Genomic DNA, 25,998 nt, shown 5'->3' with positions numbered 1-25,998 from the left:
GATAGTGGGACTGATGGGGAGATGTCTGGGGTTGAGGATGTTGTGGTGGTATCGACGTAACACGATCGAACAAAGAACGGAAGAATTGAGAACCACAAGAGACTAGACGAGGAGTAGAGAGAGCAGATTGAACAGACGATTGACGATTGACGATTGACAGAAAGTTGAGGTCAGTGAGGTCAGTGAGGATGAAGCTTGGCATGACCTGCGGCTGAGTCAGCGGGTGGATAAGGCCGCATAAAGTTGAACACGCAATGGGTCACCGCATCCGGGGCAGCCTTACGATTCTGGTCTATACTTGATATGGTCTATTCTGTATGGATTTATAGGTATTAGTTATAATATAGTAATACTCCAGTGATAGTCTAGTGATAGTCTAGTGATAGTCGGTTAGAATCTCTTCTAGCTGATATAATATGAGGGAATACTATGATAGGGCTGTGGCGTATCGAGCCATACCGGTATGTACGGTAATCGATCGAGACCGACTAATTACCGAGTCTGGATGGAAAGTCCAGCAATTCCACGAATGGGCGGGGATGGAATGGAGTCTTGGCTGTACCGATACACAGAAATACCTATAAAATACCTCAAGTGGAGTAAAAATACGGCCCTAAATCAGGATTGCCTTCGATCCTCCTTTTCTTCCTCCGTCTTTCCTCTTTCTCTCTCTCTCTCTCTTCTTATCTTCTTCTTCCTCCACCAAAGATTCACGGAAAAAAGATATTGAAAGATCCCTCCATCATCTCAGGACATTCTTCCCACTCCTGAAGATCGTCCGGATCATGATGCGTCAGGGGACTCCCTTCATAGCTGCAGCAAACGAGTGCGCGTCGAGAATTCCAAGTCACCCACGTGGTGGTTTGGTTGGACGGAGATGTTAGTCTCTTCGCCTTCACCTTCCACCCTGCAACGTCCTTCCCCTACCTCCGCCTCCACCACCTCCAACTCCCTTCATCATTCCTCCTCTCCCTCCTTCCCTCGTCGCTCCTCCACTTCAACCGGTCACCACCCTCCACTGCCCTCGCAGTCCCACCACCACCAGTCGCAGCAGCCGCAGCATTATGAGCCTGCGACCAACCCCGTTGCTGCGTCGAACGGTCCTCCCCCGTCCTCTTCTGCCTCCCCCCGCGTGGCCATCGAGGAACTGCGATCGGCTCTAACCCGACATACGGTTGCGTCATCCCCCTCGGGGCCCTCAGGGGATCTGCCGTGCGGTCGTTCGTCCGCCGGGCCGACGACCCTTGAGGGCGGACTGTCCAGTACCGCCGCCCCCGTCAGCGCCGTCGCCCGTCCGTCGGTCGTCCCTGACCCGCTCACTAAGAACGGATCGGCCGCTGTGCCTCCAGCTCCCACCTCCATCCCTGCTCCGCAACCGCCGTCCATGCCTGCCCCCAACTCCAACCCCACCCTCAGTGGCGGCGCCTCCTCCCACAAGCGCAATAGCCCGGTGGACCCCTACGCCGATGCCGCGGCACCCCGTGGGGGCCAGTCCTCGGGGGACCCCGACCGGGAAGCCTCGCAGTCCAAGCGACTGCGACCGTCCCAGCCGGACCGCAAGGTGTTGCCCGTCTCGTACGAGGAGGCCGACCCGCGGGATCTGGTCGTCTTGATCTCCAGCATGCTCATGGAACTGATCCAGTTCAATGACAAGATCCCCCTCCACCAGGGCCGTCTGACGCGCTTCCACTCCCGCTCGCCGCCCCGCATATCCGTGAAGGACTACCTGCAGCGTCTGACCACCCACGCCACCCTGTCGCCCCCGATCCTGCTGAGCATGGTCTACTACATCGACCGGCTCTGTGCGCTGTACCCGGCCTTCACCGTCTCCAGTCTGACCATTCATCGTTTCCTGATCGCCAGCGCCACTGTGGCTAGTAAAGGCCTGAGCGACAGTTTCTGGACCAACAAGACCTATTCCCGGGTTGGTGGTATCAGCATGAACGAGCTGGCCCTCCTCGAGCTGGAATTCCTCTTCCGCGTGGAGTGGCGAATCGTGCCCCAGCCTGAGGTCTTGGTAGATTACTACCAGAGCTTAGTGGAGCGGTGCGATGGCTACGAGATCCAACGCGACTCGTGATGGATCAGGTCACCAAACTAGATATCGGCAGATACAGGCATGGTGTTGTAGATAGGTGGTGTTTGTCTCTTTATATCCCTCCATTTCCGTCTGTATAGTTCCGCCATCATATCCGGCGTTTCTGCTCTTACTGAGCTTCCTTATCTGATTTACTGTTACGCAAAATTCCATGGCGTCGTGGTCGATTCAATGCATACCAAATTTCTAGTAAGACCTAAGGATCATGACGTAGATTGGATGGAAGCCTGGATAGGTTACGTAACCATGGCCTCCGGAGAAATCAGGGCTTAGGGCTTAGGGTAGAGGGTATACAGATGCGCGAAAAGTTCCATCTCAACACCTCCGCGTCCGATCTTCAGGTTGAACCGTTCATTAACCTCTAATCCGAGGGGATCGTCCCGATCAACTGCCTCGCATACCAAGCCATCTACTCCTCTGTCCCAGCCCAGTCCGTGCCCGCCATCCCGCCGCCCCACCGTGTCTCCATATCGTTCAATCAACCTCCAACTATGGATGTACAAGATATCCTACGCGGCATCCAGCCGATACCAGGGGACGTCACCGCAGTGAGAACAGTCCAAGAGACACGACCACCAGAAGAATTCGGTATGTTGCCCAATAACACAGTAACCCTACCCAAAACTAACATCTCCAGCCGACGCATACGCCGCAGAAGTCAACCTGAAATGCGCCTCCAAAGTAATCAAGTACGTACATACCCCTCACATACCTATCTCCCCGCTATCCCCCCGAACCACTCACTAACAAATAGATAAACAGAGCCCTAGACAAAGCCTACCCCCGCGACGCCTCCCAACCCCTCAACCACCTCCGCCGCTTCGCCAAACACGAGCACCTCTCCCCGACCCTCCAATCCACCCTCCTCAAAGCAGACCCATCATCAACACAAACAATCTTCGTCCTAATCCCGCCTCCACTCCCAGACGTTGCCTCTCTCAAAGACCTCCTCACACCATTCGCACCCCCGGGCAGCGACATAACCCTAACAACCCTCCGCGTCCCCCTCTACGCCCCGCTCAACAGCGCCCAAGCAGATAAATGGACCAAATCTCTCTGGCCTGTGCTCTTCAACCCCGCTGCACCGCGCGGCTTCGTCGCGCCCCCGCCTCAGATATTGACTCGCGCACGGGACTCAATCCAGCCTAAGGCGGGGCGGTATCTCGCGCTGGCATACGAAGTAGCTCGCGAAGCTGAACAGTCTGGTCTTGGGAGGGGGGTCGGCGCCGTTGTCGTTGACCCGGAGATTGATGCTCGTTTAGACGACGAGATTATCGATGATGATGAGGGGGATGATAAGAGGTGGTCAGACGCGGTAGTCGCCGTCGCTGGAGATGCGCGCTATTCTCGGCTGGAAGGGTCGACAGGACCTAATCCCAGCAGATTGATGTATAACGCTGATGTTGAAGGCGGGCCGGAATTGCATGCGCTTATGAGGGTCGTTGATCTAATCGCTGGGAAACGGCGCGCCGATGACCATGATGATACATCAGCATCACCACCTTTAAGACCACTGGAAGCGCACTTCCTTTCCCAGTCGGACACCACCTTCTCTTCTACCTCCAACCCCACCCACCAAACAACATCAACATCAACATCAACACCAGAAACCGACCCCGACACCCCAACAAACCCCGAAAAATTCCAAAAAACCGAATCAGGCGCTATACCCGTCCCCTCCACCTCCGTCCCCACCCCCACATCCACCTCCACTACAGCACCCCCAGAGACCAACCCACGAATCCGATCCCGCACGCAAGGAGGCTACCTCTGCACGGATCTCGACGTGTACCTCACCCATGAGCCGTGTCTGTGCTGCTCTATGGGTTTGCTTTTGTCGAGGTTTAGGGCGGTTATTTTCCCGAGGGGTGGGAGGATGAGGACGGGGGGGTTGGCTTCTGAGCCTTGTATTGGGCCTGTAGCTGTGGCTGATTCTGGGGAGGGGGGTGATAATGAAGGAGGTGAAGGAGAAGATAAGGGTGATGTGGGGAGTGGTAAAGAAGAAGGAAATGAGAACGAGAGGTTATATTATGGCCTACACTGGCGGAAAGAGTTGAACTGGAGGGCGTTGGGGTTTGAGTTTGTGGAGGCTATAGCTGGCGCTGATGGTAATGGGGAAAGTGTGCAGTTTCATGCTTGATTGACTGGTTGTGGGTTATTGCGTGGATGAATCAATGAATGAGCGTTGTATAGCTAGTTAGTGGTAGTATGGAGGGTGTATTCATTTGTGTATCAATTATACATAGCATAGCATGTCATTTGATTTGTATCCCAAGTCAATAGAATACTATTGTCTGTTATTGCTGGCTTCGTGCAATGTGTCTGTCTATACTAATGTCATGTCCAGACTAATAAGTCTGTCTTCCCATCCACAGTATAAATGTAAGATAGTAAGTTTGATGCTACATCATTACTACACATATTCTACAGATCATACTACCACTCTAAACTCCCGAGTACAAATAGACATATTATCCTATGCGTTATCTTGAATCCACCATTCAATACAATGTGCTCACTACCTAGGTAGATAGTAAATACCCGCTTCTCCACTCGCAGTCTACTCTTGCCCGCCACGCTCCCCCCAAACCCCAGCACTACCATCAGGTCTCTTTCCCGTTGATTGTTGGGCCTTGGCCGTCATGATCACGGATAGAACGTCCCTAGGAGGAAGTGGAAGCCTCGTCCTCCTTCACAGGTGTAGAGTCGATCGTAATATGGGCGGACTCAGGACTGTAGCTGGCGTGCATAATGACAGTATCTTGATCTTTCGCAAAGAGCTGTAAAGTCTCGATATATTCCTGTAACAGACTATCACCGGTCTGCGCTGACTGTTGGATCTCCGCCTTTCTGTTGATATCGTAGATGAACAGGGTGGGGTCCATATTGAAGGACTGGAAGGTAGGGAGGGAAAGGAATGGGGTGATCGGAACAATAGTCAGGAGAGAATTTAACTGAGAAGATATAGAGTGGGATATTACTAGAGCAACTGAGGATATTTAGGATGGGTTTCGCTGATGAAAGGGATGAAGTCCAAACGAACCTTTATAAGACCATCTGACGGTCACGTGAAAAAGGAATGGGGTGGGTTTTGGGCTGAAGCATTGTCGTGGATTATTCTCTTGAATGATATTTAAATTGTCTGCCTAACTCGATGGCTGACAATGCCACCTGCAGCTGCCTAAAATGTGGATGATATGTCGAAAATACTAGCGGGTGAAGATAGTGTAGACACGTAGAGAAGACATATGACACCTCCGCACCTAACTGCTGAGCATGGAGAACTAAAGAAGAGTCCAGATGCATGCTAGATGTTGAATTCCTTTACAGACCCTGTCTACTGACAACTACATTCCCCGGTGACACGATAGTCTATCACTTATACCCGTAGATCACCAATACATTTGAAACTTTAGCCAGATTGATTGACAACCCAATTGTAGCAAGCGACGGTAGCTACCTAACATAGAAAACAATAACAACAACATGACATTTATATTTTTGCCTCGTAAAGTTCCACAAAAAGCTGGAACTGGTCTCTTGTTGAAAGAGATCCCCATAGCCCGGCTAATCACTCCTCAACGAGCCTACTTTTTTCGGTTAACAAGAATATGAACAGAGCTGGAAACTCATCTACTAACCTTGAGCAGTCACATCAGATTGGTCGTGTCCCTCAACTGCCCTTGGCACATCGACAGTTTGTCTTGCATTCGAAAACCTTACTCCAGTCTCCGCTTGTTCGGCATCTCTTAGTCGATCCATTGTATGTACAGGAGCCCCCGCCATGTCTGCAGGAGCTAGCGTTGCAGTCTTTGCCTTTTTTGCTGGTGATGTAACAGCTGGCGTTCACCTCATTTGCCTCCGCCTGGACCGGAGTCGACAGGACTGGGGCCAACAGTGAAGCGAGCAGCATCAGAGCTGTAACTGGAGTGGATAACAGCTTCATCTTTCTTGCAAAGGTGTTGATATATTCTTGTAAAAGACCTTCGGTTTCGTTTTGAGCTGATTGAATCACAGATGGAGCATGGAATAAAACTGACAGAGGAGGAGATGTTGGATTCTTGCTTGGTTCTGTACTGAGATATTCAAGGAGATTAAGGGAGTATTTATATCTTTCTTCTTTGGTTCTACTTGTTGAAGTTTACGGCTAGAGGGTCAAAACAATCTGCTGACTATACAACCAGGAATTCAATGATCATGTTGGTGTAGGGGATACTTCGTTGGCGTCCTACTGTCTTACACCGTCCGTGGGTAAGCGTATGGTCTACCAAAGTAGTCGCATGCAAAGAAACACAGCAGATTGATCTTACCACTCGTATAGGATTTGGAATCAAGCAGCTTGGGGCTGCATGTTCTGTAAGGGATGAAATATCAGTTTGAACCCAATTAGGACTTGTCCATAGTAGGCCTTACTTCCATCCTTGCTGTGCTTACTTGTTCGGCTGTTACCTTACCCCCCCGACCTATGCTGAGGCCTACCATTAGGATAAGCGAGGGGCTTATTGTTCGAAGGGTTCAATCACCAATACTAGCCCGTATACGTACCTGCTTGGCCTTGCTTTTACCTCTGCTGTTTCTGATCCTCGGATCATTGTGTTAGTTCTTCGGACCTTCGGTCATCGTTCACAAGAGCCGTCTTGCTCTGTGCATAAAGTATTACCCATCGTCGGACTAGTGGATTCTAGTCACCTTTGTGCTTGAACTATAACACTAGCAAGTCACGCAGCTTAGGCGGATACCAGGGGTTGAAAGGCAAGTCCAACGCAAGAAAGAAAAAGAGCCTTTCAGGTGCCCCGCTTGACGTCTGTTGTCTGTTAGAATACTAGTAAATCATGGTACATATCTCAGCTACCACTATGGATTTCGGGGCGCCTGGGCTCCAACAATAACATCCCTCGCAAGGTCGGTCCGAACTTACGTTTATCATTTTCCAAAGTCAAACGTAACTGGTCAGATTCCGAATGAATCATTCCGGATCCAGCGCACGCTCTGGTCCTGGGTATGTCTCAGCCTGCAGTGGTTCGCCTGGGCACATTCCATGGCAGCGTCGCAGACATGTAGCGAAAGACTTCCCCGGCAGCAGTAAGCGGCGACATCAGACCAAGCCTGTTCCAGTCGATGAAAGCTCCGTCGTCTGCATCGGTTGCCAAAGTACAGGAGAGTGCAGGTTGGCTGATATTGGTCATCAGGGGTTCCTCTGAAATACCCATCGCCACGCTCGTCAACGAGCCAGGTTTTTCTGTAACATCATAGACTGATTGACTGCTAAGCATACTTCTTGTTCACCGGGGTGTGCGGTAGGAATCACCGGTAACTTAGCTGGTCGCCATAGCCTCAGTATCTCATGTTGAAAATAGCCTGATTAGGCCTCGCGCCTCTGCCAGGAAGGGGACTTTCTATGTAGTCCGCTTCTGCAGATAGTCTTCGCAGTCCTTTATGTAACTTATTAAGAAGCTGATTGGGCCCCTGAATTGACGTTATTATTCTATCCTTTTAATTATTTCCTCTGAAGCGCTGACATCTCACACTGTGATATAGGTGTGTCCTTTATTTATCTCTTGGGAATGTTGATAAATCTTGATCCCTACGACTTTACATGTTAACAGTGTCAAACAGGTCCATAGCCCGCTAAACAGCCAGATAGGGGACATAGCGTAGTATATATCAGCCCGCGAGTCCATGCGTCAAGCCGCCTGGTATCACTCAATTATCATAGGGCTCTGCTATTCCACAGCAGCACACCCGTATTCTGGCAGTCGTGTAGCCTTGAATTACTTGAACCCAGGCTATTTAAAAGACTTAATGGCTATGTTATCATCTAAGCATTCTTTGATTGAATGAATCCCTTGTCTCCAGCGCTTTGAATCGTCTTACGAGAGAACCACGAAGTACGTTGCGGCCTCTCTACTATGTTGGCCAACCAAGGTATTGACTTTCTCCAGCATGATAGGCTCTGTCTCTTGGGAGTGCCTCGACTGTAGCAAATACATCTTTGAAAAATGGAAGTGTTTTACTGTACTATTCTCCAACAGACTCAGATACCTGTCTGATGGATACAGTACACACAATAACGCGGATCGCGCACTGAACACCGTCGTTGAACTACCCGCACAAAATAGATGGGGTGAGCGGCTCAGTGAGTACATGTGACTTCTCAAGGGCCAAGGCTGAGTGCTCAGTGAGCGGTGATGGGTGATATAGACCCCTAAGCACCCTCACTAAAGCGGCAGTGTCCCGAAGAGGAAGTCTGCAGCCGTCCTAGAAAACCAAGTACGTACTATAGGCACATACATACATATTAAAACTAACTCCCAACCCAAATAAAAATTACAAGTCCTGCATTATCTTCATGTTGACCGTAGTCATTGCTGATATCTTTTATTCATGTGACAACATGCGTCGTGAGGTGAACGTCGTCGTCGATCATCAGATCTGATTGAGTCTACCCACGCAACTCCCTCGCACGGCGAGCCAGTGCTGGGATGCGGCGGAGGTAAGGCTCGTGCGGAGCGGCGTGCGCAACGGACATGTACAGGCTGTCCAGGCGTTGGAGGAGGATCTCCATGATCTTGGGAGCGACTTCTTGGATGTCGGGGTCCTGAACCAATATTAGCGATCGAAAAATAAATATATGACGGTGTATACGTACCTGTGCATTGACAGTCTGCAGAACAACGTCCAACCACGCAAGACGCTGGGCCGTGTTCGTCTGCAGAGACGATGTGACGGCAACACCGACGGACAGCACCACGATGGGCGACAGCGCGGTCAGATAAGCCGGGTTCAAGCGGACAAACAGGTTGTCAAACAGATCGGCCTGTTGGTTGGATTGGAGCCACTGCGCGGACATTAGCTTAGTCTTGATAACACTATGGCAGTAAACATACCTTGACGGATCCCTCTTCGTATTTACCCTCCTGCATCATCTGTGCGATTTCCGCCAGCTCGGGGTCTTTGATACCCTTGGGTGCGCTGGGTACGGCGGGCGCTGAAGGCGCAGGGGCAGGAGCAGGAACAGGGGCAGGGGCAGGGGCAGGGGCAGGGGCAGACACAGGCGCAGGCGCCGCAGGGGCGGACGTAGTCTGCGGAGCCGCCTTCGTGGGTCCGCCCACGGGTCCACCCTGAGACGCCACGGCACGGTTGAGTCGGAGAACTTCGTTCTGGAAACCGCTCTGCGCGGCAGCCATCGACGAAACGGTGTCAGACAGACCCTGAACGAGAGACGTCAAGCGATCAATCTTGGCCGCATCGTCACGGCGCTGCTTCTCGTACACCTGCAGGCGGGCCTGGTTCTGCTTCTCCACACCCGCAGCGACCTTCTCGGCCGACTGCAGGGAGAGGTTCTTCAAGGCTGGAGTGAGAGCGGTCTGCATCGCCCTGACGACCTCACCCTCAAGGTGCGAAGAGACCTTCTGGCTCACGGCGTCCGACAAGGCCTGCATCACATCAGGACGCTTCAGAGCCCGGCCGATGGCGTCAGGGAGCGCGTGCTGCAACTCGCGGGGGAGCACACTGCCCATCTGCTGGGCGACGGCGGTGGAGATCTGGTTGCTGACAGCGGTCGACGTGAGATCAGACAACGCCGGCAGCACGTCGGACTTGATGCTGTCGGACACAATCCGGGTGAGGTTCTTCTCCACGTTGTCCGACAGGGTGCTGGAGACGAGACGCAAGACTTGGTCCTGTTTGGCCGCCGACGCAGCATCCCAGTTGCGACGCTCGTCGTCGAAGCGACGGTACAGGCCCTCCATCTCGCGACCGAGGCTCTTGTTGAATTCGCTGGAGACACCACTCTGCAGGCTCTCGATATTCTTGATGAACGAGGCGCTCGACACACCGGGTTCGGATGCAGCTGTCTCTGGCGTGGCCATTGTGACAGGTGTCTTGGCCGGGGCATTCCCGTTGAGCGGTTCGCCCGTGGTCTGAGTGGAGGCAGCAAGCCCCTCAGGCGCACCGGTGAATGCAGCGGGGCTGGGCTGATTCACCTTGGCCGGTCCTTCGCTAGCCGCAACCGCACCCTTCTTCTTCTTCTTCTTGTCCACCTTGTCCGCACCATTCGCCACGCTGGCTGGCTCGCTCGGCCCCTCCGAGATCTTCTTCTTCAACGGCGGTTTGGTGGGGGATTGCATGCGGGAGTCGCCAGCACTAGCACCAGTCGCGGCACTGGCAGCGGTAGTGACATCGGCGCTCAACTCGGGCTTCTTGGCAACCTCCTTGGGCGCGGACTTGCCGAGCGTGGAGGCGGGAGCGGAATCCCCGTTGACTGAAGGATCATCCGTGACGTAGGTGGGGAAGGTCTGCAGCGGGGCGATCTCAACGAGCCCTTGCTCCAGGGCGTTGATGGGACGAATAATCTTGTTATCGGTGCTCCAGCCCAGGTCCTCCTTGCTGATGTTCAAACAGGTCACGCCACGAGAATGCATGACGTAGAGCTCAAATAGGCCATTCTCTTCGCCAGTCGTCTTGGTGATCGGCAGAAGGTCCAAGCTGCGCAGCTGTCCCTTGGAGGCAAACGAGATCTCGCGGAGACCGCTGAGACAAGCCGTGGACTCGGTCTTGGGCAGGGTGGCATCCTTCTCACCGGCCCGCTTGATGAACGAGGCCTGCGACATGGCCTGCAGGTTGTAGCGGGGCGCCGACAGATGCACCAGGTAGATGGAGTTGCGCGTGGGGTGGCCGACCACGATGATGCCGGATCCAGGGTGGTATGCGACGCTACAGATCGCATCCGACTCATTCTCATGCGGGAACTGCAGCTCCTGCACGGCCTTGCCCAGCCCAATATCCCAGAGCTGCAAGGTGTGGTTCTGCTTCAGCCCGACGAGAACGTAGCGCAAGGCCATCGACTTGACGTAGGGGCGCAGCTTGTCGATGAAGAGCACAGAGGTCGGCCACGACTTCTCCGAGGGGGAGCCCGTCACGAAGGTATTCAGAGGGACCCGGATCTCGCTCGGGTTGGGGGCGGCAGCGAAGAAGGACTGGTTGTTCACCACGTCGCGGATGTCCCAGAAGCGCAGGCGGCCGGTCTTATCGAGGGACGCGATGACGGTGTCATCGTCACTGAACATGAAATCCTTGCCAGCCTTGCCGGTGGAGATCTTGAGGGCGCGTTCGCGGAAGAATTTCTCCGTGTTCACGGTGCGCTGGGTCCCCGACACGCCATAGGCCGCGTCGGAGGCCGCCTGGGGGGAGATCACGTAGATGTTCTTCCCCCGGCCAATGGCAAAGAAGCCGGGATGGCGAGAGCTCCGTTTGGCGCGCGTTTTCAGCTGACCACCCGAGGTGTTCTCGTCCGACGCAGGGAACGGCGGGAAAATCAGACTCTCGCTCTCCAGCGCGTCCATCTCGAACAGGTCCTTCTCCGCCCGCGAGATGAGGGCCCAGTACACCGTGCCGCTGACACCGATGCCCAGGACGGCCTGCTCATCGGACTCGCCACTGGTAGTCTGGGACGTGCACACGGCCACGTTGAACACGCGGTCTCGGGTGGAACGGAAGGCTTGCTTGTCGTTCCCGTCGTCCTGACGGATGATCCGCAGGCCGCCGCTCTTCGCCAACGCGTACACGATGTAGTCCGAGGTGGCCGAGGTCAACGACCGGTCGAGCTGGTCAAAGTCTTTCTTCAACCGAGCGATGTCCATGATTCCGTCGTCGCGGAGGGTCACGAGCTTCCCGGACTGGGGCTTGACCGTCATGGTGACGAACGGGCGCAGAGGGAAGTTGTAGACAGGGACGATCCGTTCTTCTTCCTTTTCGGCGCTATCTTCGGCACTCTCCCAGCTGTCCAACACATCACCGCCGTTCTGGGAGGTCTCCCTCGCAGCGGGGGTGGCGTTGGCACTTGCGGGAGCTGCCTTGCCGGTCGGCTCACCGTCCTGCTTCGCTGATTCCTTGGTTTCAGGAACAGTGTCACGCAGATGGCTCGCGATCGACGACAGCACTTCCTGGGTGTCGTTGCGTGGCGCCGCAACCGCCGGCTTTTTGCCCTCTTTGGTGGATTGAGCCACGACGTCATCGACGTCACGAACGATCTGGCCCACCAGATCCTCCACCACCTGAGTCACAGCTTCCCTTTGCTCGTCGGCCAGCACGGGCGACGTAGAGCGTTCCTGCTGGGTCGCGGGTTGCTCAGAGGCAGCGACGCTGACGGGCTCGTCCAAGACGGCCTCGACGGCGGGGGTTTCACTGCGAGACTTGGGCTGCGGAGTCCCCTTCCGGGGGGAGGCGGCGGCCAATTGGTCGAAAGGATTCACATAAGTGAACAGAGACTCCTTCGACGCCGACGCAGATCCCAGCGCCTGAGGTGCGACCTCATCCGGTTTCCCGGACAAGATCTCCTCGGGACCAAGGGCGCTCGAGACCAAGAAATCCGTGACCGCTTGGACCGGGCGAGCGGTCGAGGTCGCCGGCTCAACCTCAGAAACGGGGGATTTCTGGGGCGAGGCGGAGGCCGAGGGCTGAGACACCGGCTTCGCCAGACCTTCGGCGGCACCCTGACCCGGCTTGGGGCGATTGAGCAAGCGAAGGAGCATCTCCTGGGTGTTTTCGGCGGTCGGGGCGGGCGACGAGGAGCTTGGACCAGGACCTGACTGGAAGCCGGCAGGTCTCACGGGAGCGGCCGCAGACGGACCGGACCTCCCGAACAGATTGGCGACCAAGTCCGACGCGGAGATAGTTCTGGCGTGAGACGGGGATGCACCCTCAGGAGCCATGCCATAGGCGTGGGGAGGAGCCTGGGGAGCGGACGCAGCAGGCTGGTTGAACTTCAACAAATTCAACAGATTGGCCGCACGATCTGGGTTCTGCGCCTGAGCTTGAGCCTGAGCCTGAGCCTGAGCCTGAGCCTGGGCTTGAGCCTGAGCTTGAGCTTGAGCCTGGGCCTGGGCGTGAGCCTGAGCCTGAGCCTGCTGATGCAGCTGGGGCTGGGGCGAAAACATCTCACCCCGAGGACTCAAAATATCCGAGCCATGATGGGGCGGAGTATTAACAGGCGAGGGACTAGGGATAGCGGAAGTCACCGAGGGGGGGTGGTAAGCACGCTGAGTCGGATGCAGGTGGTGCTGATGAAAGGGATGAGGGAAGCTCTGCCCATCGTAGGGAGGCTGCTGCTGGTGGTGGTACTGCTGGGGGTACTGAGACTGAGACTGAGACTGAGACCTGGGAGCATCCTGACCGGGGGTACCTGTCGGAGAGGGACGCGGACGGATGCTCGCCAGGAGAGCCTGAATATCATTTGGGGTGGACATTTCTGTCACTCGCCGGGGGAATGGCGACCACTAACGAATGAACTCGAGGTCTGGGGGGGTTTGAGAGGAGCTCTCTTTCGAGAGGCGATGGAGCAGTACGCCCACGGAGGGTCGAGGAAGATTGATTGCAAGAACGCACAGACAAACAAGACCAATGATTAAGCCCAATGATGAACCCAATGGATTGAGCTTGTGAAAAAGGATTACCACAAAAGTAATGATGAACTGAGAGAAAAGAAAGAGAAGAGAGGAGAGGTGAGGAGAGGAAGAGAGAGAGAGAGAGAGAGGTTGAGGTGAGGGAGAAGAAGAACAAAATGGAATTGGCGTCAGAGAAAGTTGAAGTAGCAAATTGAGTGCTGAGTCGTGTATTGTTCATACCACGGTCGGAGCTTCATTGAGGGCGTGAAGTGGCAACAATACAGAGCCATGACGGTATTGTGTAATAGAATACTTATGCCTGAGGCACTCGCTGACTGAGGCTCCGAATGACGAAAAGCGGCGAAGTTAACAGAGTGGAAAAGCATCATCGTCAACATCATGGCTGCATTCTAGACCCATATTCTCTGACTTATCCTCGCTGCTGGTCTCAGACCTTTCTCTCTCTACTCTCCCCCTGTCATAGCAGCCAGCAAACAGTCGAGCTCAACTCGATCCCACAGCACCATGTTCTGTCTGAGGAGGTAAGCAACCCAGACTCTCGAATACACAAGAAGAACAAACACAACATTCGTGATATAAACATGAACAATCAAATAAAGCAACACAATACTAACTAACAATAACAGCTGGCTCCCCCTCCTCTTCATCCCCACCAACGCCTCCCCCCTCTTCATCCTCTCCTTCGTCACCCTCACCTACCTCCTCCACCGACCATGCATCTACTGCTCCGCCCTCCTCCTCATCCTCTTCCTCTCCTCCTGCAACTGGTCCGACCACTGCTTCGTGGACCTCCGCTCTGACTGGTTCTCACCGCGTCTCCCTTCCTCGTCTACCTCCTCCTCCGACATCATCTCCGCCTCTTCCTCTCCCTCCGGGGCTGCCGCGACAATGACCTACCCCAACAGCGACTCCCTCGCCGGGTTCGTCTTCGACTCGATCAATTCCACGACGAAGGCCTTGGCAGGCGCCGCTATGGAGGAAGCCCAGCGTCGGTTTGCGGCGAATGGGTCGTCTATCGCTGCTGCGGCAGCGGCTCTCCCCGCGCAGGAGGAGTGGACCGGGGTTGGGCTGGAGTGGTTGCGGAGTTTGTTGGGGAGACGGGAGTGGACGCTTCCTTGTGTGGATGTTAAGGTTAGACTTTAGTATGACTTTTTCTTCTTTAGCTGGCTGTTTCCTCTTTTATGTATGTAAGGGTAGGTGGATGGGTGGATGGTGGGGCTGGTTGATACCCTGAGCGTGGTGTAAATGGGGAGTATACAAGGAAAAGAAGGAAATAAAAGAATGGGAAGAAAGGGAGAGGTTGATCTGTCTAGCCCGCTGTTCAATATCACTATTTATTGGTATACTCGTTGAATGCTGGGCAAAACAGTCAAGGAATCAGGGGCCTGTTACAGTTAGATCTCTTCCTTTCCTCCTACAAATTGAATGAGTGTACATACATGCATGACTTCCCTCTTTTCCTCCATTCTTTTCTCCGAATAATATTATAATGAAAGTATGTTACAATCAAACCAGAAAAAAAAAAAAAAAAAAAACAGATTATGAGATAAATTAGATATAGTCATGCACTATTACAAGCAAATAGGTATCTAACAAGAACAAGGAGGATGCCAACCCATGACCAATAAAAGGCCAGGCGATAGATCAGGATGGACGGAGCGAGACGTCAGATGGATCGTAAAACATGAAATTATACAGCAGCAGATAAAAAAGAAAAACAAGAAACATGGTATCGGACGTGAGCGGTCCTCTCATAGACGCCATTAACATCAAACAAAATCAGTACAACGCAGCGAGGCAAGGAGCGGGTATCATGGGGCGGGCCAAAGGAATGTCGAGAAAGGCGAGATTATTATTGTTCAAGGTCGAAAGAAAGGAAGTCGAAGGTCAATGAGATCGATGAGATCAACTGTATCCCCCGCCCGTCCCCACCTGCATCGGCCCCGCGGGCATCGGCCAGTCGTCTTCGGTGATGCTGCTCCAGAAGAACCAGATCGTCACCACCGACAGCATGGTGAACAGGGTCTCGAACAAGGCGCCGTTGATTTTCCCGCCCGTCGCGTTGCAGAGATGCGTGCTGATGACGTAGTTGAAGATCTGCCCGATGGCGAATAGGAGAGCGGCGCCGGCCAAATAAACTAGACACAGTTAGGATTTCATCATTGAATACCATATCAGGCAGACATACACATCGGTCGGAATTCGCCCAGAATCCGGACCACCAAGACCGCCTCCAACACGAAGAATGCCACCAGGCACACCAGGGGGAAGAGTTGGTAGAGCACGTAAAGGGCGATATTCCGGTAGTTGTTCGAGGCAGTCGTGGCAAACTCGCCCGTCCAGTTGAACGCAGTGTCGAGAGAGATGTAACCCGTGCCGATGAACAAGACCCCGGCGGACACGGCGAAGAGGGCGAGCGAGGCGGGCGTGCCGTCATCGAGGAACTGGTATCCGACCATGGCGTTCAAGAACAAGATCCAACAGGTTGCCGTGATGGCGGCCACGTGAATCGCGGTGAAGCCCTGATAATAAGGTTAGAAACGGCGGGACCGATGGCGAATGGGCGGTTGACGAACCTTCCGGACTGCCTCGTCGAGTGGAAAACCACCGACCGTGAAGATTTCACATATCTCAATGATGATGAATCCCAGGAGGAACAGTTGAATTTCCCTGCGCGATCCCTGTCAGCGTCTCATTCCCTCGGCCTTTGGTGCGTCCACGCCTCGTACCTTCGTCCCACTGCCGCTTGTTTTCGTTCCGACCGCCAAAGCAGAAAGATAGATGCCAGGATAGCGATGAACGCCAATAAGATCGAGCCTGTGCCGACGTTAGTCCCCCAATTCTGTTTCGTTCCGCTGTCGGGGCCGCGGGGCCATACCCAAGTTGCTCAAATGTCGGTCGTCGCTCAGGTCAATGCCAATCAAGGGACACCCATCAAACGCCTTATTGGGAGGCTGGTTGCTGGGGACGAAGAGCTGGCGCAAGGTAAGTCAGCGACATGAGGTCGGAGGAGTTCATGGTGGATCGGCACATACATTGCAGACCGGTAACGTCGAGTCTCGACAAAAGTCCTACACGCGTGGGCAATCACCCGTCAGCCCACACATCCCATGGCGACCGTGAAGATGCCGACAACTCACGTTGAAATTCCCGAACTGCGTCGAACCCATGATGCACGAAATTCACAGCGATAGACCATACACCGGAGGTCCCTGCGGGGGAAGAGAGAGAAAAAGAGAGAGAACCGGCGAAAACCCGGCGCGCCGTTTGAGCTGTGCAAAGAATGGATAGCCTCGGACCCACGCTATGGAGCACTTGGTCGCAGATCTGAGGGGCGCAAAGGACCAGTGAATAGGATTAAATATTGGCGATATGAATTAAACCCGATCTGTCTTGTCGATGACTCGAATGGAAAGAGAGGAAAGAACAGAGAGGAAAAAAGAAAGAAAGAAAAAGGTCGAAAAGAGGCGTTGGTTGTCGAGTCAGTCGGTTCGGTGGAGCAGTGGATGTGACGAAAATCCGTGGGAAACAGAAAACGAGGGAGCCTAGAAGGTCCAATAATCCGACTGAGACGAAGACGACCAAAATTAAGAAAGGACAATAATCCTTCCGACGTGGACGGCCTGACGATTGCGAGGAAAAATGCAAAAGCAGATCTATGTGCAGGAGAGATGGTATGTATGTACGGGGACGGTCGAGTTGACGTGACCAGGCTGAGAGAATAGCCTGAGGAGGATAGCCTGAGAGGGGATGGGCCAACACAACAACCGGGAAGAGGGAAAGAAAGCGAGAGAGGAAAAGAAGGAAAAAAAGAGGGAACAAGGAAGACGAGAGGTTACTTTAGATCAACTAGTGGAATTGAATGGGGAAATGGAGAAAAATGGGGGGATTCGATAGGTAGAGGAGAGGACGCTAGAGGAGGCGATGGTCTGTTGGTTCTGGTCTAAGACCCGAGGGGAGAAGGGCCGTGATGATTGATTGATGCAGTTGACAGTGCAATATTCTTGAGATGTACGGAGTAGTGTCGTGGTCAATGAAGTAAAAAGGCTGGAGATAGAGAGACGGAAGATGTGGTCAAGAGAGAGATTGAAGAGGATTGAATGAATGGTGGAAATCCAGGATATTCAGGCCAGAATCAGACCCGTCCAGGCCTATTAATAAAACGAAGAAATCCACGCTATATCAACAGTCAGGGACCCAGTTGGTTCCTGTGGTTGTCCGGTCAGATCCATGGTCCAGTCTTCTTTAATAATAATAACAATATATTATTATGATCCTATGATGACTATTATTAGTATGATTCAATCATTTTATCATGTTTATTGTGATTAGGTCTATGGCTGCTGCAAATAAGGATCTCATCAACAGGATAAAGCAGCGATCATCCCCCAACACATATAATAAGATAGAATCCAAGTCGATCGATCTATGATCCTCCCAACTGACAGAAGATCCTGATTTCATCTTGCATTTGACAGATGAATTAAATAGGATAATCAAAAAGAAGACATATCCATAGCAACCCAGCCACAATACAGCTGACAAGAACACTGTTACACGGTACGATTGACACTCACCATACAAACCAGGTGTATTAAAGACACCCATACCGTACCATTACCCCCACCCACTCCCTTACTTAGATTCTACTAAGGTAGAATCCATGCAACCTAAGGCACGAACAGAACAACTTTAACCGACGAGAAAGTGATGCCTTACTTGCTAATCTTCCTATTGAAGTTGTCCGAGGAACCACGACGGACATACATTCAGACAACAGGATTATCATCATCTATTACTTGGGTAACGATTCCATCCTAATCTCCAGTCCAATTTCCAAATTCAATAAGGCTATCTGATTTGGCTGCTCCGTCTGTAGGAACCCCAGCATGCAGTATTCCAGGTACGAGGTAAGGTACCTACACAGCTATACCAGTCCAAAGTTTATACCTTTCTCGGACGTTGTCGCTGGACCATGTGAAGCAGAGCGAGTCAGTAATAAACTCATGGTTATGAGCCCGCAGGGTGCAGCCTGACCCCAGATCTATGAGCCCTGCGGAGGCGCAGGCCATGTTATAGTCTACCACCTACTAGATAAGGGGAGTCTGGGGATGTCAGCCAAGGACTCAAGCTTGTCATAGTGGTATTCTAGTTTAGTGGTATATATCATACACCCCAGAGTGTAGTATAGTGTTCTAACATTCAACGAATTGATAGAGCTATTCTTCTTTTCCAAAAAGAAAAAAAAAAAAACAATATACTAGAAACAACCAGCTACACATCACCAAAATCTACTTCCCAAACATCATCGCGACCTACCATCTCAAGATAATCCAGACAAAACCCCCAACAATGACACAGGGGAATCACCCCAACTAAGCAGCCCCAAACATCCCCCCATGCCACCCATAAGCCCTAAACAACCTTCTCCCAATCCGCCTCGCATACTGATAAGGAATCTTCGCCACAGGATGCGGCTCATGAATCTGGATACTGCGCTCGACATCCAAATTCCTCGGCGTAAACTGCCACACCGACCCGTAGAGCTTCTGCACGCTAAACGCTGTCCCGCTCATCGCGTGCAGGAAGTCGGTCCATGCGATTTCGCCGGGTTGGGCTGTCTGTGAGGGTTGGAAGAAGAGGGTTGAGAAGACCTTCAAGGAGCGTTTGTCGACTGCGAATGTGGGTTGAGTGTCGGTCTGCGGGGGCGGCGATGGTTCCACGGGAGGCTGCTCGGAGATAGCTGGTGTTCCGCGTGCCTTCACCTTCTTGGTGGCTGCTGCTACCGGGCGGGTCGAGTCGGCAGTCTTCTTGGTTCGGTACTCGAGCTCAAATTGGTTCTCTGCGACGTCTTTCTCCGAAGGCTTCGTCTTGGGACGCGGCCTCTCCGGCTCCACCCAGACCGGCGTTCGTTGAAGCTTTCCAGAAAGCCGGGCCAGCATCCGGTAGGTAGCGTTCTGACGAGTCATTCCGCTCTTGATGGGCATATGCCTGTCCACGGCACGCCAGAAGGCGTCCAGATTCGCCTCGGCGGATCGCATGAGCTCGACATTCTCCCGGGTTCGTCTCTTCTCAACGGGGTAGTAGAATCGAAGGTTTCCCGGGGCCTCGAGAGGGCCAAGCGATGTGCCTTCAAAGGAGACAAGAAACCCACCCCAGCCATGGACTAGACCAGCGTATTCCTTCCTGGTCTCGTCGGTCAAGCCAGCTTCGAATGTGGCTGCCCAGGGTTGGAAGAGTTCGATCTGGTGGAGACATTCGGACAGGACGGACAGGTCTGAAACGATGCTGGCGACTCGCCCCGATATGAGGTCCTTGTTTTTCGGGTCGCTCTGAACGAGGCGGTCGAGTTCGTCCATGAGGGTTTTGCGACCGGCCTGCTGCACCTTTAGACTAGATCCCCAGAGCGTTTCCATTACCCAGAGCAGCTCATCCTGGCTCTGTGACCTGAGTCTATTCGCCCTGTATACTACTTGCATTTTTGTAGAGCCTCGGATAGGTGGCAGGCGCGCGAAGAGCGATCGAAGGGGTGGGGAGGCCGGTACAGCGACCTTCAGTTGGTCAAGTGGACCGCGCGTGAATTGCTCCAGGAAATATCGAGTACGCACAAATGCCTCGTATAGATCCTGCGGAAGGTCCTCAGTGAGAGATAGCTGGCCCTGATACTTGGAGAGAAGGCGACGCAGGTAGGCGAGTGCTGTACGGAGAGTGTCCCATGTCTCCAGGGCCACGTAAGCCTCTGCGACAACATTTTGCAAAACACGATTCCAAAACAAACGATCAGGCCACGGCGTCAGAGTTGGATGGGTACTGCCATAGATATCGGAAATCATTTCCGATCGATGCTCCTTGTATTCGTCGACGACACTTGCAAAGTATCCCGGGTCTTCCCGCAATGCCAGGAGATGATCCTCTGCTGCGGACCGTTTGGCATCGACCACGTCTTCGAGGGCCCGTACGTCCAGCTGGGCGGGAAGACGGTAAGGGGCGTCTGCCGTGATAGCCACGAGTGATTGCCAGTCTCCTTCGTCTTTGATCGTGGGCTCCGGCTGAACAGGGAAGTCCACGATGATGGACTCCCGAGGGATATCATGGAAGATTCGGTAGCAACACTCTAACAGGAACTCATAGAGTCGCTGCTGGATTTCCAAAATCAACAAGCCGGGTCCTGGAAGTATTCCTCTCCCGCCGATAGCCCACGCCATTGCCTCGGGGTTCTTATCCCATGCAAGCAGTTCTCCGTATGTTTCCGGTGTGGTCCTCCCAGCGAACATCATGGTATGCAAGTTCAGAAAGGGAGGTCTTATCACACTCGAGCCACGACCAAGGCGAAGGGCGTCAAAATCGGCTTGGGCAAACAAGTGTGGTGGGTTGCGGGCCCGGGCATTGAGAAACAGGAGCAAGGGCCTTGGTCGCCTCAAATCTTCAAGGTTGATGTAAGGCCATAGGTATGCCTCTCGCGCCTGCTCGCGGACTCCCTTTTTGAACGCTGCAAAATCAGGCCGGTGGACCTCTGGCATGTTTGGCCACGCCGTGAGGAGGATCTGCCGGCGTTTGTGCTGCGTCTTTTGGCGCCACCGTTTCTGGATGCGTTCTTCATGGCGCTCGACGATCTTGCTCAGAGTTTCCCAGGTCGACAAGATTTGGGTCGCTCTGTCCCTGCTCTCTTGGCGGACCTCTTCTGTAGTTGGATATGAGGACGGTCTAGGCAGGTCAAGCATTTCGAAGAAGGAGGCCGGATTGTCCCTATCTTTCCACTTGAACTCATCCTCATCCCCACTGGCCCGGTACTGGGCAGCATCTTCACTCGTAGGGTCGAATCTGTACACGGCGTCTGATAGATCCATGGCGTTATTTACCGAACTGCGACATGTGGAGAGGGATGACATAGTGGGGGAAAGTGGAAGGTCAAATATGATGACCGAACGTATGTCTCGTTGATGGGAGGTCAAACAGACCACTTACCTGAGGTAACTGTATATGCAACTCCAAACCGATGGGTTGGTCTAGGTTTGAATCACGTTGGTGGCGGTCAGGTTATGCGTTTGTTCTGTAACGATGACTTCACAGCTCGATTGCAACTACATCCATTGAAATATATTCTCCAAGAGAGCCAGCAAACACGCGACTTACGTTTGAATGACGTGCGTATGAGGTTCTATGCCTATATCCATGCTCTTGACCGCATAAAACTTGTCCTTGGAAAAAATTTACCTGAAACTAAAAGCTACTTAGACATCTATGCACTCCACCCCACCATCCCGGGTAGGAGGGGAGACATCAGGTGTCGTAGATGTTTGCTCGGTAGGAAAGTACCCAGGTACGAATGACTCAACACACATCCTCCACCTTCAGCTCCTTTCCATCATGCTCTCCCAGATCCAGCTTCAGCGTACGACCAAACAGCTCCAGCAACATCTCAAAGCACACCTTGCTAATCGCGGGGTCATACCGACCCTTGCTGAGTTCGTCGCGGATAAACGCATCTATCGATCGTTGTCAGTTTCTGCAGACAAGACATGTCTCATGCAGTACGTACGTTGCGCCCAAGCCACCTCGTAAAATCCAAAGAGCACGCCCTTATCATGGAGGGTCTTTCGAATCAGATCCCTCCCTTCAGGCGGGACATGCGTATCGTTTTTTCCGAAGATCTGCCACGCCGTTAGATTCCACAAAACAAAAATCCTAATCATGAGTGGGGAAACCAGGAAAAGACCTACCATAAGTAACTCCCCCTTAATATCCCCCGCCCTCGCCAAGCTATCGTCATTCTTCCCCGCCGCCAACGTTTTACTATGGATATCAGTAGCGAAGTAACAAACCGACGCCTTCACCCTGCTATCCAGCGCGCATCGATACGCAAGGTGTCCACCCAGACACATGCCCGTCGCTCCGACACGTCCATTGCACGTGGGAAGCGAGAGCAGATAGTCAACAGCCAAGGAGGCATCCTCGTCGTAGGCTGCGAGTTTCTACCCAGTACATGTTAACACGAGCTGTATCCACGGGCTTCGGATTAGCTCAAGGCGGGAGATGCATACCTTGCTAATCTTCCACTGGTTCCCCTTGTCCGTATCTTCAGCATTATACTGCAAGCCTTCCGGCCCCGTAAACTCATGGTAGCTGGACGGAGCGGCGCAGATATAGCCCTGGCCCGCGATCTGTCGTGCGAAACGTGCAACCGGCCCGGTCACTGTTGGGTATTAGATTGATGTTCGAAGAATTTAAGCAGTGAATGACCACGACGGTTGGTCACTACCCACCTTGGTAGATTTCACTGAAGACTACGACGCCTGGGAACCGCGCCTTCGGGTAGCCTGGGATGGTGGGGTGGAATACATAGATGCCTGTATTGACTATCAGCGATTGAGCTCTTGGGAAATGATGAATGTGACTGTTGAGGAACTGATGAACTCGAGCACTAGTATCCCAACAGAAACGGGTTTAAGAGGGGAGGAAACAAAGAAAGCATACGCATCTGCCCCTTCCCATCCGCCGTAGTGGGCACATCGTGGAAAGACTCTTGGATCAACATGGTGGGTTATTAGTGAGCTTTGGTGGACAATGCGCTACTTATGGGTAGAGAATATCAGATAAAGCCTGGTTAGCTTGTATGATTCCACAATTCAGCTCGAAGTAGTAAACCTTGACACTAAAGTGCTAAGTTTAAAGTAGACTGAGAGTAGAATGATAGTGGGGTGATATGGCAGCCAAGCTCATGTTGGCCGATAAGCTACCACGTCATGTGATCGACCGAGACAAGCTCTGGTGGAGCTCCATGCCACAGAAATCCTACTGCATCTCTCTTCAATTGTAACAGTTGTGGATAATTATATATTATTTGCTGTAAAGAAGGCTATTCCACAAAACAGCCTCTGACCGACCGCCGGATGATACCAAAAAGAGGAAGGAAAGATGGCTGGGCTATATGTGTGCTGGTGGTACAAAAAGAAAATACGAACTGCAGATTCCAATCCGAATCAAAGGCAAGAAAAATAGCATCCGAAGAATATACACGAATATAGAAGGACGGGGAAAAATGATGGATTGGGGAAAGGGTTATATAGGGTTGGGACAGGAAGAGCGTCTACGCTCTAGCACAATCCCACGGCTGTTCATATGAGCCGTGTGCCCTTAAGTGATGGATGAGCACGGAATTCAAGGGAAAATATGTCAGCAGGAGAATTTCTGGATGAATATACCGTGACTGTTCCAGAGTTGCTCCTGTGATCTGGCATATGCGATGCAATGAAGCATCCCGCGTACTCGCACATCCTTAAAACACATACTAAAAGAGCAGTCAGCCGGTTGGTCTTCAAGAGACTGCCGTAAAGAGAGAAAACTGACCGGGATGAACAGGTAGGGAACCCGTCGTTCGTACTCGGCCCAAGCCTCTCCGTACTTGGTCCGGCAACGCTGGATGTCGCGCAGCGCACGGTGGCTGATCATGCAGGCGAAGAAGACCGGGTAGAACCAGGGGAACGGACTGGCGAAACCAGTGATCAGGCCCCAGTTGAGCGCGAAGTACAGATCACAGGTGTAGTGAATCTTGCGAGCTTTGCCATCTATAAAACAATTAGCGCGACTCCAACGTGTTGAGATTACTAGAGAGTTCACGTACACCAACCGTCGACCAGGATCTTGGTGCCAGCATCGGTGGAGATGGTCTCGGGGTTCTCCAGCGTCTGCCAGGGGAGTTGAGGGAAGGTCTTCCGGAACACCATGGTGCCGCGTTCCTGCTGACGGAACCGGTTCTTCTGGCTGTTGGTCGTGTCCCACACCCAGTACACAAAGAGGTATGCCACGTAGAGGGCCACCAGGAAGTAACGGTTCCAGTGGTAGGTGGCCGGGTCGTGCTGGGCCAGGTAGATCGTGCAGTGGCAGTAGCTCAGAGGGACACCAGCAAGGTTCCAGAAGATAAGCATGAAACCCCACTTCTCATAGTACATATCCCTAGCCCATCGTTAGCTACATCATGACCGGGGAAATATACAACACGTACCAGGTCGACACGATGCACTCCTCGCCCTTGGAGCAGGCATTGGCGTACAAGAAGTGCGCCATCAGCAGGAAACCAACCTCGCCAGAGACATAGCCATAGATCTCGTACTGCTTGGCAGCCGCTCCCATGGTGGTGAACAGAAGGATGTACCAGGGGAGGCGGACTTCGAAGAACATCTTGAAATCCAGGATGCCGAACATGCGGGGGTTGAGCTCCGCGCCCATGAAAAAGTCATAGACATGGTAACCAGTCATACGGTGCTGGGCTCCGCGGGCCAGGGCGGAGAAGTAAGCGATAAAGGACACTAGGAAGCCGGACAGGATGGCGACGCTCATGAGCGAACCAAATTCATCGATGACGGTGTACAGCTTGAAGAGGCCAGTGAAATGCAGCGCCAAAACCAGCACGATACTGAGGTAGAAGGACCAGGTACCCGAGCAATGGTACGGAAGCTGCTTTCCGTTGGCGTGCGGCAGCGGACGACCCATGACCGTGATACCTGGGAGAAGCACGTAACAGGCACCCTCGAAGATGAAGAAGACCCAGTAGACGGTCCAGGCCTTGAGGGTCGGGAATGCGCCCTCATACACCAGATTGCCCATGTGCGCGACAAAGTCGGACATACTCTGGCCCTCCGCGGGGCGAGGGAATTTGCCATCGTAGTAGGTGGCGCCAATCCACATGTAGTACATCAACATGGGAAAGCCGATCATCATGGCCAGGACTCCGAACGACCCTCCGAATTCAAAGTGGCCGCTGTAATCCACCTTGGCATCCAGTCCTTCCTCCCAGCCGTCCACGATCCGCCGTTTCTTGCCCGCGGAGCCATTGGCGCGTCCTTCGGAGACGTCTTCCTCCTTCACCTTTCCAGTCGTCCGTCGTCGGGATACCGACTGAGCGCCGCTCGGGGTTTCACTCGGGGGAGTGGACATTTCGCGCTCTTCGGGTTCGACGGACTGTGTGCCGCTGCGGGTGGCTTTCCGGCCAGGTGTCTCGATGAAGCCGGGGCGGTCCATTTTTCTAACACGAACACCGAACAAGTCAGCGGGTGAGCAGACAATAAAAAAGTAGAGGCATCGCGAAGAATGAATTATGAAGAATAAACAAAAAAAAAAAAAAGTAGACACAATAATTATTTCTTCCTTCCGTTGTCTTGGTTCCCCCTTGCCACACTTTTTTAATGAAAACAAACAATAACTTACTTAGGGGTTTTCCCCGTCTGGGAGCGAGTAATTCTCATGACGACTTGATCATTCAATTAAAAATCGAATCGAGTACAATAAACCTCAATTGAGGGGTGGAAATGGAAGAAACGCCGAAGCGAAAGTGAGGGAGGCGAAAGAAGGAAAAGCAGGAGAGAGAAATGAACGAATTGTTTTGGCGTCTGGTCCGATATGGAACTAACACAACATCGGTAAGGAAGCACTGCAACTCCCCCGGTTTCTGGCCATTTTTCCTCGTTAGTTCAGTGAGGACCCACTTTTACCCAGGGA

The 25,998-nt window shown here is 53.0% G+C and overlaps 9 protein-coding genes across 9 annotated transcripts; 3 read left to right on the top strand and 6 right to left on the bottom strand.

The window, feature by feature from the left end:
- The first annotated feature begins 677 nt into the window (after positions 1-677).
- On the top strand, positions 678-2,276 carry phoB (regulatory cyclin phoB). The gene has a single exon (XM_024837443.1). The coding sequence runs from the start codon at positions 878-880 to the stop codon at positions 2,078-2,080; it is 1,203 nt and encodes a 400-aa protein (XP_024691070.1). The 5' UTR covers positions 678-877; the 3' UTR covers positions 2,081-2,276.
- Positions 2,277-2,504: 228 nt separating this feature from the next.
- On the top strand, positions 2,505-4,313 carry P168DRAFT_271743 (putative tRNA-specific adenosine-34 deaminase subunit Tad3). The gene is made up of 3 exons (XM_024835287.1): positions 2,505-2,686; positions 2,736-2,787; positions 2,861-4,313. The coding sequence occupies exons 1-3, from the start codon at positions 2,590-2,592 to the stop codon at positions 4,236-4,238; spliced, it is 1,527 nt and encodes a 508-aa protein (XP_024691069.1). The 5' UTR covers positions 2,505-2,589; the 3' UTR covers positions 4,239-4,313.
- A 1,125-nt stretch (positions 4,314-5,438) lies between these two features.
- Positions 5,439-6,191, bottom strand: P168DRAFT_291610 (uncharacterized protein). The gene is made up of 2 exons (XM_024837442.1): positions 5,740-6,191; positions 5,439-5,685 (listed from the first exon to the last, which is right to left on the bottom strand). The coding sequence occupies exon 1, from the start codon at positions 6,042-6,044 to the stop codon at positions 5,772-5,774; it is 273 nt and encodes a 90-aa protein (XP_024691068.1). The 5' UTR covers positions 6,045-6,191; the 3' UTR covers positions 5,439-5,685; positions 5,740-5,771.
- A 1,727-nt stretch (positions 6,192-7,918) lies between these two features.
- On the bottom strand, positions 7,919-8,392 carry P168DRAFT_184618 (uncharacterized protein). Its single transcript, XM_024832966.1, has one exon. The coding sequence runs from the start codon at positions 8,242-8,244 to the stop codon at positions 7,969-7,971; it is 276 nt and encodes a 91-aa protein (XP_024691067.1). The 5' UTR covers positions 8,245-8,392; the 3' UTR covers positions 7,919-7,968.
- Positions 8,393-8,540: 148 nt separating this feature from the next.
- On the bottom strand, positions 8,541-13,344 carry P168DRAFT_320045 (uncharacterized protein; the record flags this gene model as incomplete). Its single annotated transcript, XM_024840334.1, has 3 exons — positions 8,541-8,696; positions 8,748-8,936; positions 8,986-13,344. The coding sequence occupies 3 exons, from the start codon at positions 13,342-13,344 to the stop codon at positions 8,541-8,543; spliced, it is 4,704 nt and encodes a 1,567-aa protein (XP_024691066.1).
- A 533-nt stretch (positions 13,345-13,877) lies between these two features.
- On the top strand, positions 13,878-14,975 carry P168DRAFT_305773 (uncharacterized protein). The gene is made up of 2 exons (XM_024838964.1): positions 13,878-14,024; positions 14,130-14,975. Exons 1-2 carry the CDS (start codon positions 14,008-14,010, stop codon positions 14,644-14,646), a joined length of 534 nt encoding a protein of 177 aa, XP_024691065.1. The 5' UTR covers positions 13,878-14,007; the 3' UTR covers positions 14,647-14,975.
- A 427-nt stretch (positions 14,976-15,402) lies between these two features.
- On the bottom strand, positions 15,403-17,138 carry P168DRAFT_184566 (chitin synthase export chaperone). The gene is made up of 7 exons (XM_024832965.1): positions 16,644-17,138; positions 16,539-16,574; positions 16,382-16,478; positions 16,233-16,320; positions 16,080-16,173; positions 15,692-16,025; positions 15,403-15,641 (listed from the first exon to the last, which is right to left on the bottom strand). The coding sequence occupies exons 1-7, from the start codon at positions 16,671-16,673 to the stop codon at positions 15,409-15,411; spliced, it is 912 nt and encodes a 303-aa protein (XP_024691064.1). The 5' UTR covers positions 16,674-17,138; the 3' UTR covers positions 15,403-15,408.
- Positions 17,139-18,878: 1,740 nt separating this feature from the next.
- Positions 18,879-21,486, bottom strand: P168DRAFT_271735 (uncharacterized protein; the record flags this gene model as incomplete). The annotated part of the gene is made up of 2 exons (XM_024835286.1): positions 21,469-21,486; positions 18,879-21,337 (listed from the first exon to the last, which is right to left on the bottom strand). Exon 2 carries the CDS (start codon positions 21,222-21,224, stop codon positions 18,879-18,881), a length of 2,346 nt encoding a protein of 781 aa, XP_024691063.1. The 5' UTR covers positions 21,225-21,337; positions 21,469-21,486.
- A 348-nt stretch (positions 21,487-21,834) lies between these two features.
- P168DRAFT_239924 (uncharacterized protein) lies at positions 21,835-25,745 on the bottom strand (the record flags this gene model as incomplete). The annotated part of the gene is made up of 9 exons (XM_024833689.1): positions 21,835-21,989; positions 22,043-22,154; positions 22,224-22,475; positions 22,545-22,696; positions 22,767-22,924; positions 23,828-24,068; positions 24,125-24,456; positions 24,506-25,525; positions 25,708-25,745. 9 exons carry the CDS (start codon positions 25,743-25,745, stop codon positions 21,835-21,837), a joined length of 2,460 nt encoding a protein of 819 aa, XP_024691062.1.
- Between the last annotated feature and the right edge of the window lie 253 nt (positions 25,746-25,998).

The sequence above is a fragment of the Aspergillus campestris genome, assembly GCF_002847485.1.
Source record: "Aspergillus campestris IBT 28561 chromosome Unknown P168scaffold_9, whole genome shotgun sequence".
Lineage (NCBI taxonomy): Eukaryota > Fungi > Ascomycota > Eurotiomycetes > Eurotiales > Aspergillaceae > Aspergillus > Aspergillus campestris.
The sequence above is the reverse complement of the archived record's forward strand: the minus strand, read 5'-3'. Positions and strand labels throughout refer to the sequence as shown.

What these genes read in the sequence shown, in the direction of transcription:
- P168DRAFT_184618 (XM_024832966.1), bottom strand. Translation starts at nt 8,244, where the DNA reads ATGTACTCACTGAGCCGCTCACCCCATCTATTTTGTGCGGGTAGTTCA.
- P168DRAFT_291610 (XM_024837442.1), bottom strand. Translation starts at nt 6,044, where the DNA reads ATGAAGCTGTTATCCACTCCAGTTACAGCTCTGATGCTGCTCGCTTCA.
- P168DRAFT_184566 (XM_024832965.1), bottom strand. Translation starts at nt 16,673, where the DNA reads ATGGGTTCGACGCAGTTCGGGAATTTCAAC. An exon ending in CCGACATTTGAGCAACTTGG is followed by an intron (nt 16,321 to 16,381) that starts GTATGGCCCCGC and finishes ACGTCGGCACAG; the next exon opens with GCTCGATCTTATTGGCGTTC. An exon ending in CAAGCGGCAGTGGGACGAAG is followed by an intron (nt 16,174 to 16,232) that starts GTACGAGGCGTG and finishes GGGATCGCGCAG; the next exon opens with GGAAATTCAACTGTTCCTCC.
- phoB (XM_024837443.1), top strand. Translation starts at nt 878, where the DNA reads ATGTTAGTCTCTTCGCCTTCACCTTCCACCCTGCAACGTCCTTCCCCT.
- P168DRAFT_271743 (XM_024835287.1), top strand. Translation starts at nt 2,590, where the DNA reads ATGGATGTACAAGATATCCTACGCGGCATCCAGCCGATACCAGGGGAC. An exon ending in ACGACCACCAGAAGAATTCG is followed by an intron (nt 2,687 to 2,735) that starts GTATGTTGCCCA and finishes TAACATCTCCAG; the next exon opens with CCGACGCATACGCCGCAGAA. An exon ending in TGCGCCTCCAAAGTAATCAA is followed by an intron (nt 2,788 to 2,860) that starts GTACGTACATAC and finishes ATAGATAAACAG; the next exon opens with AGCCCTAGACAAAGCCTACC.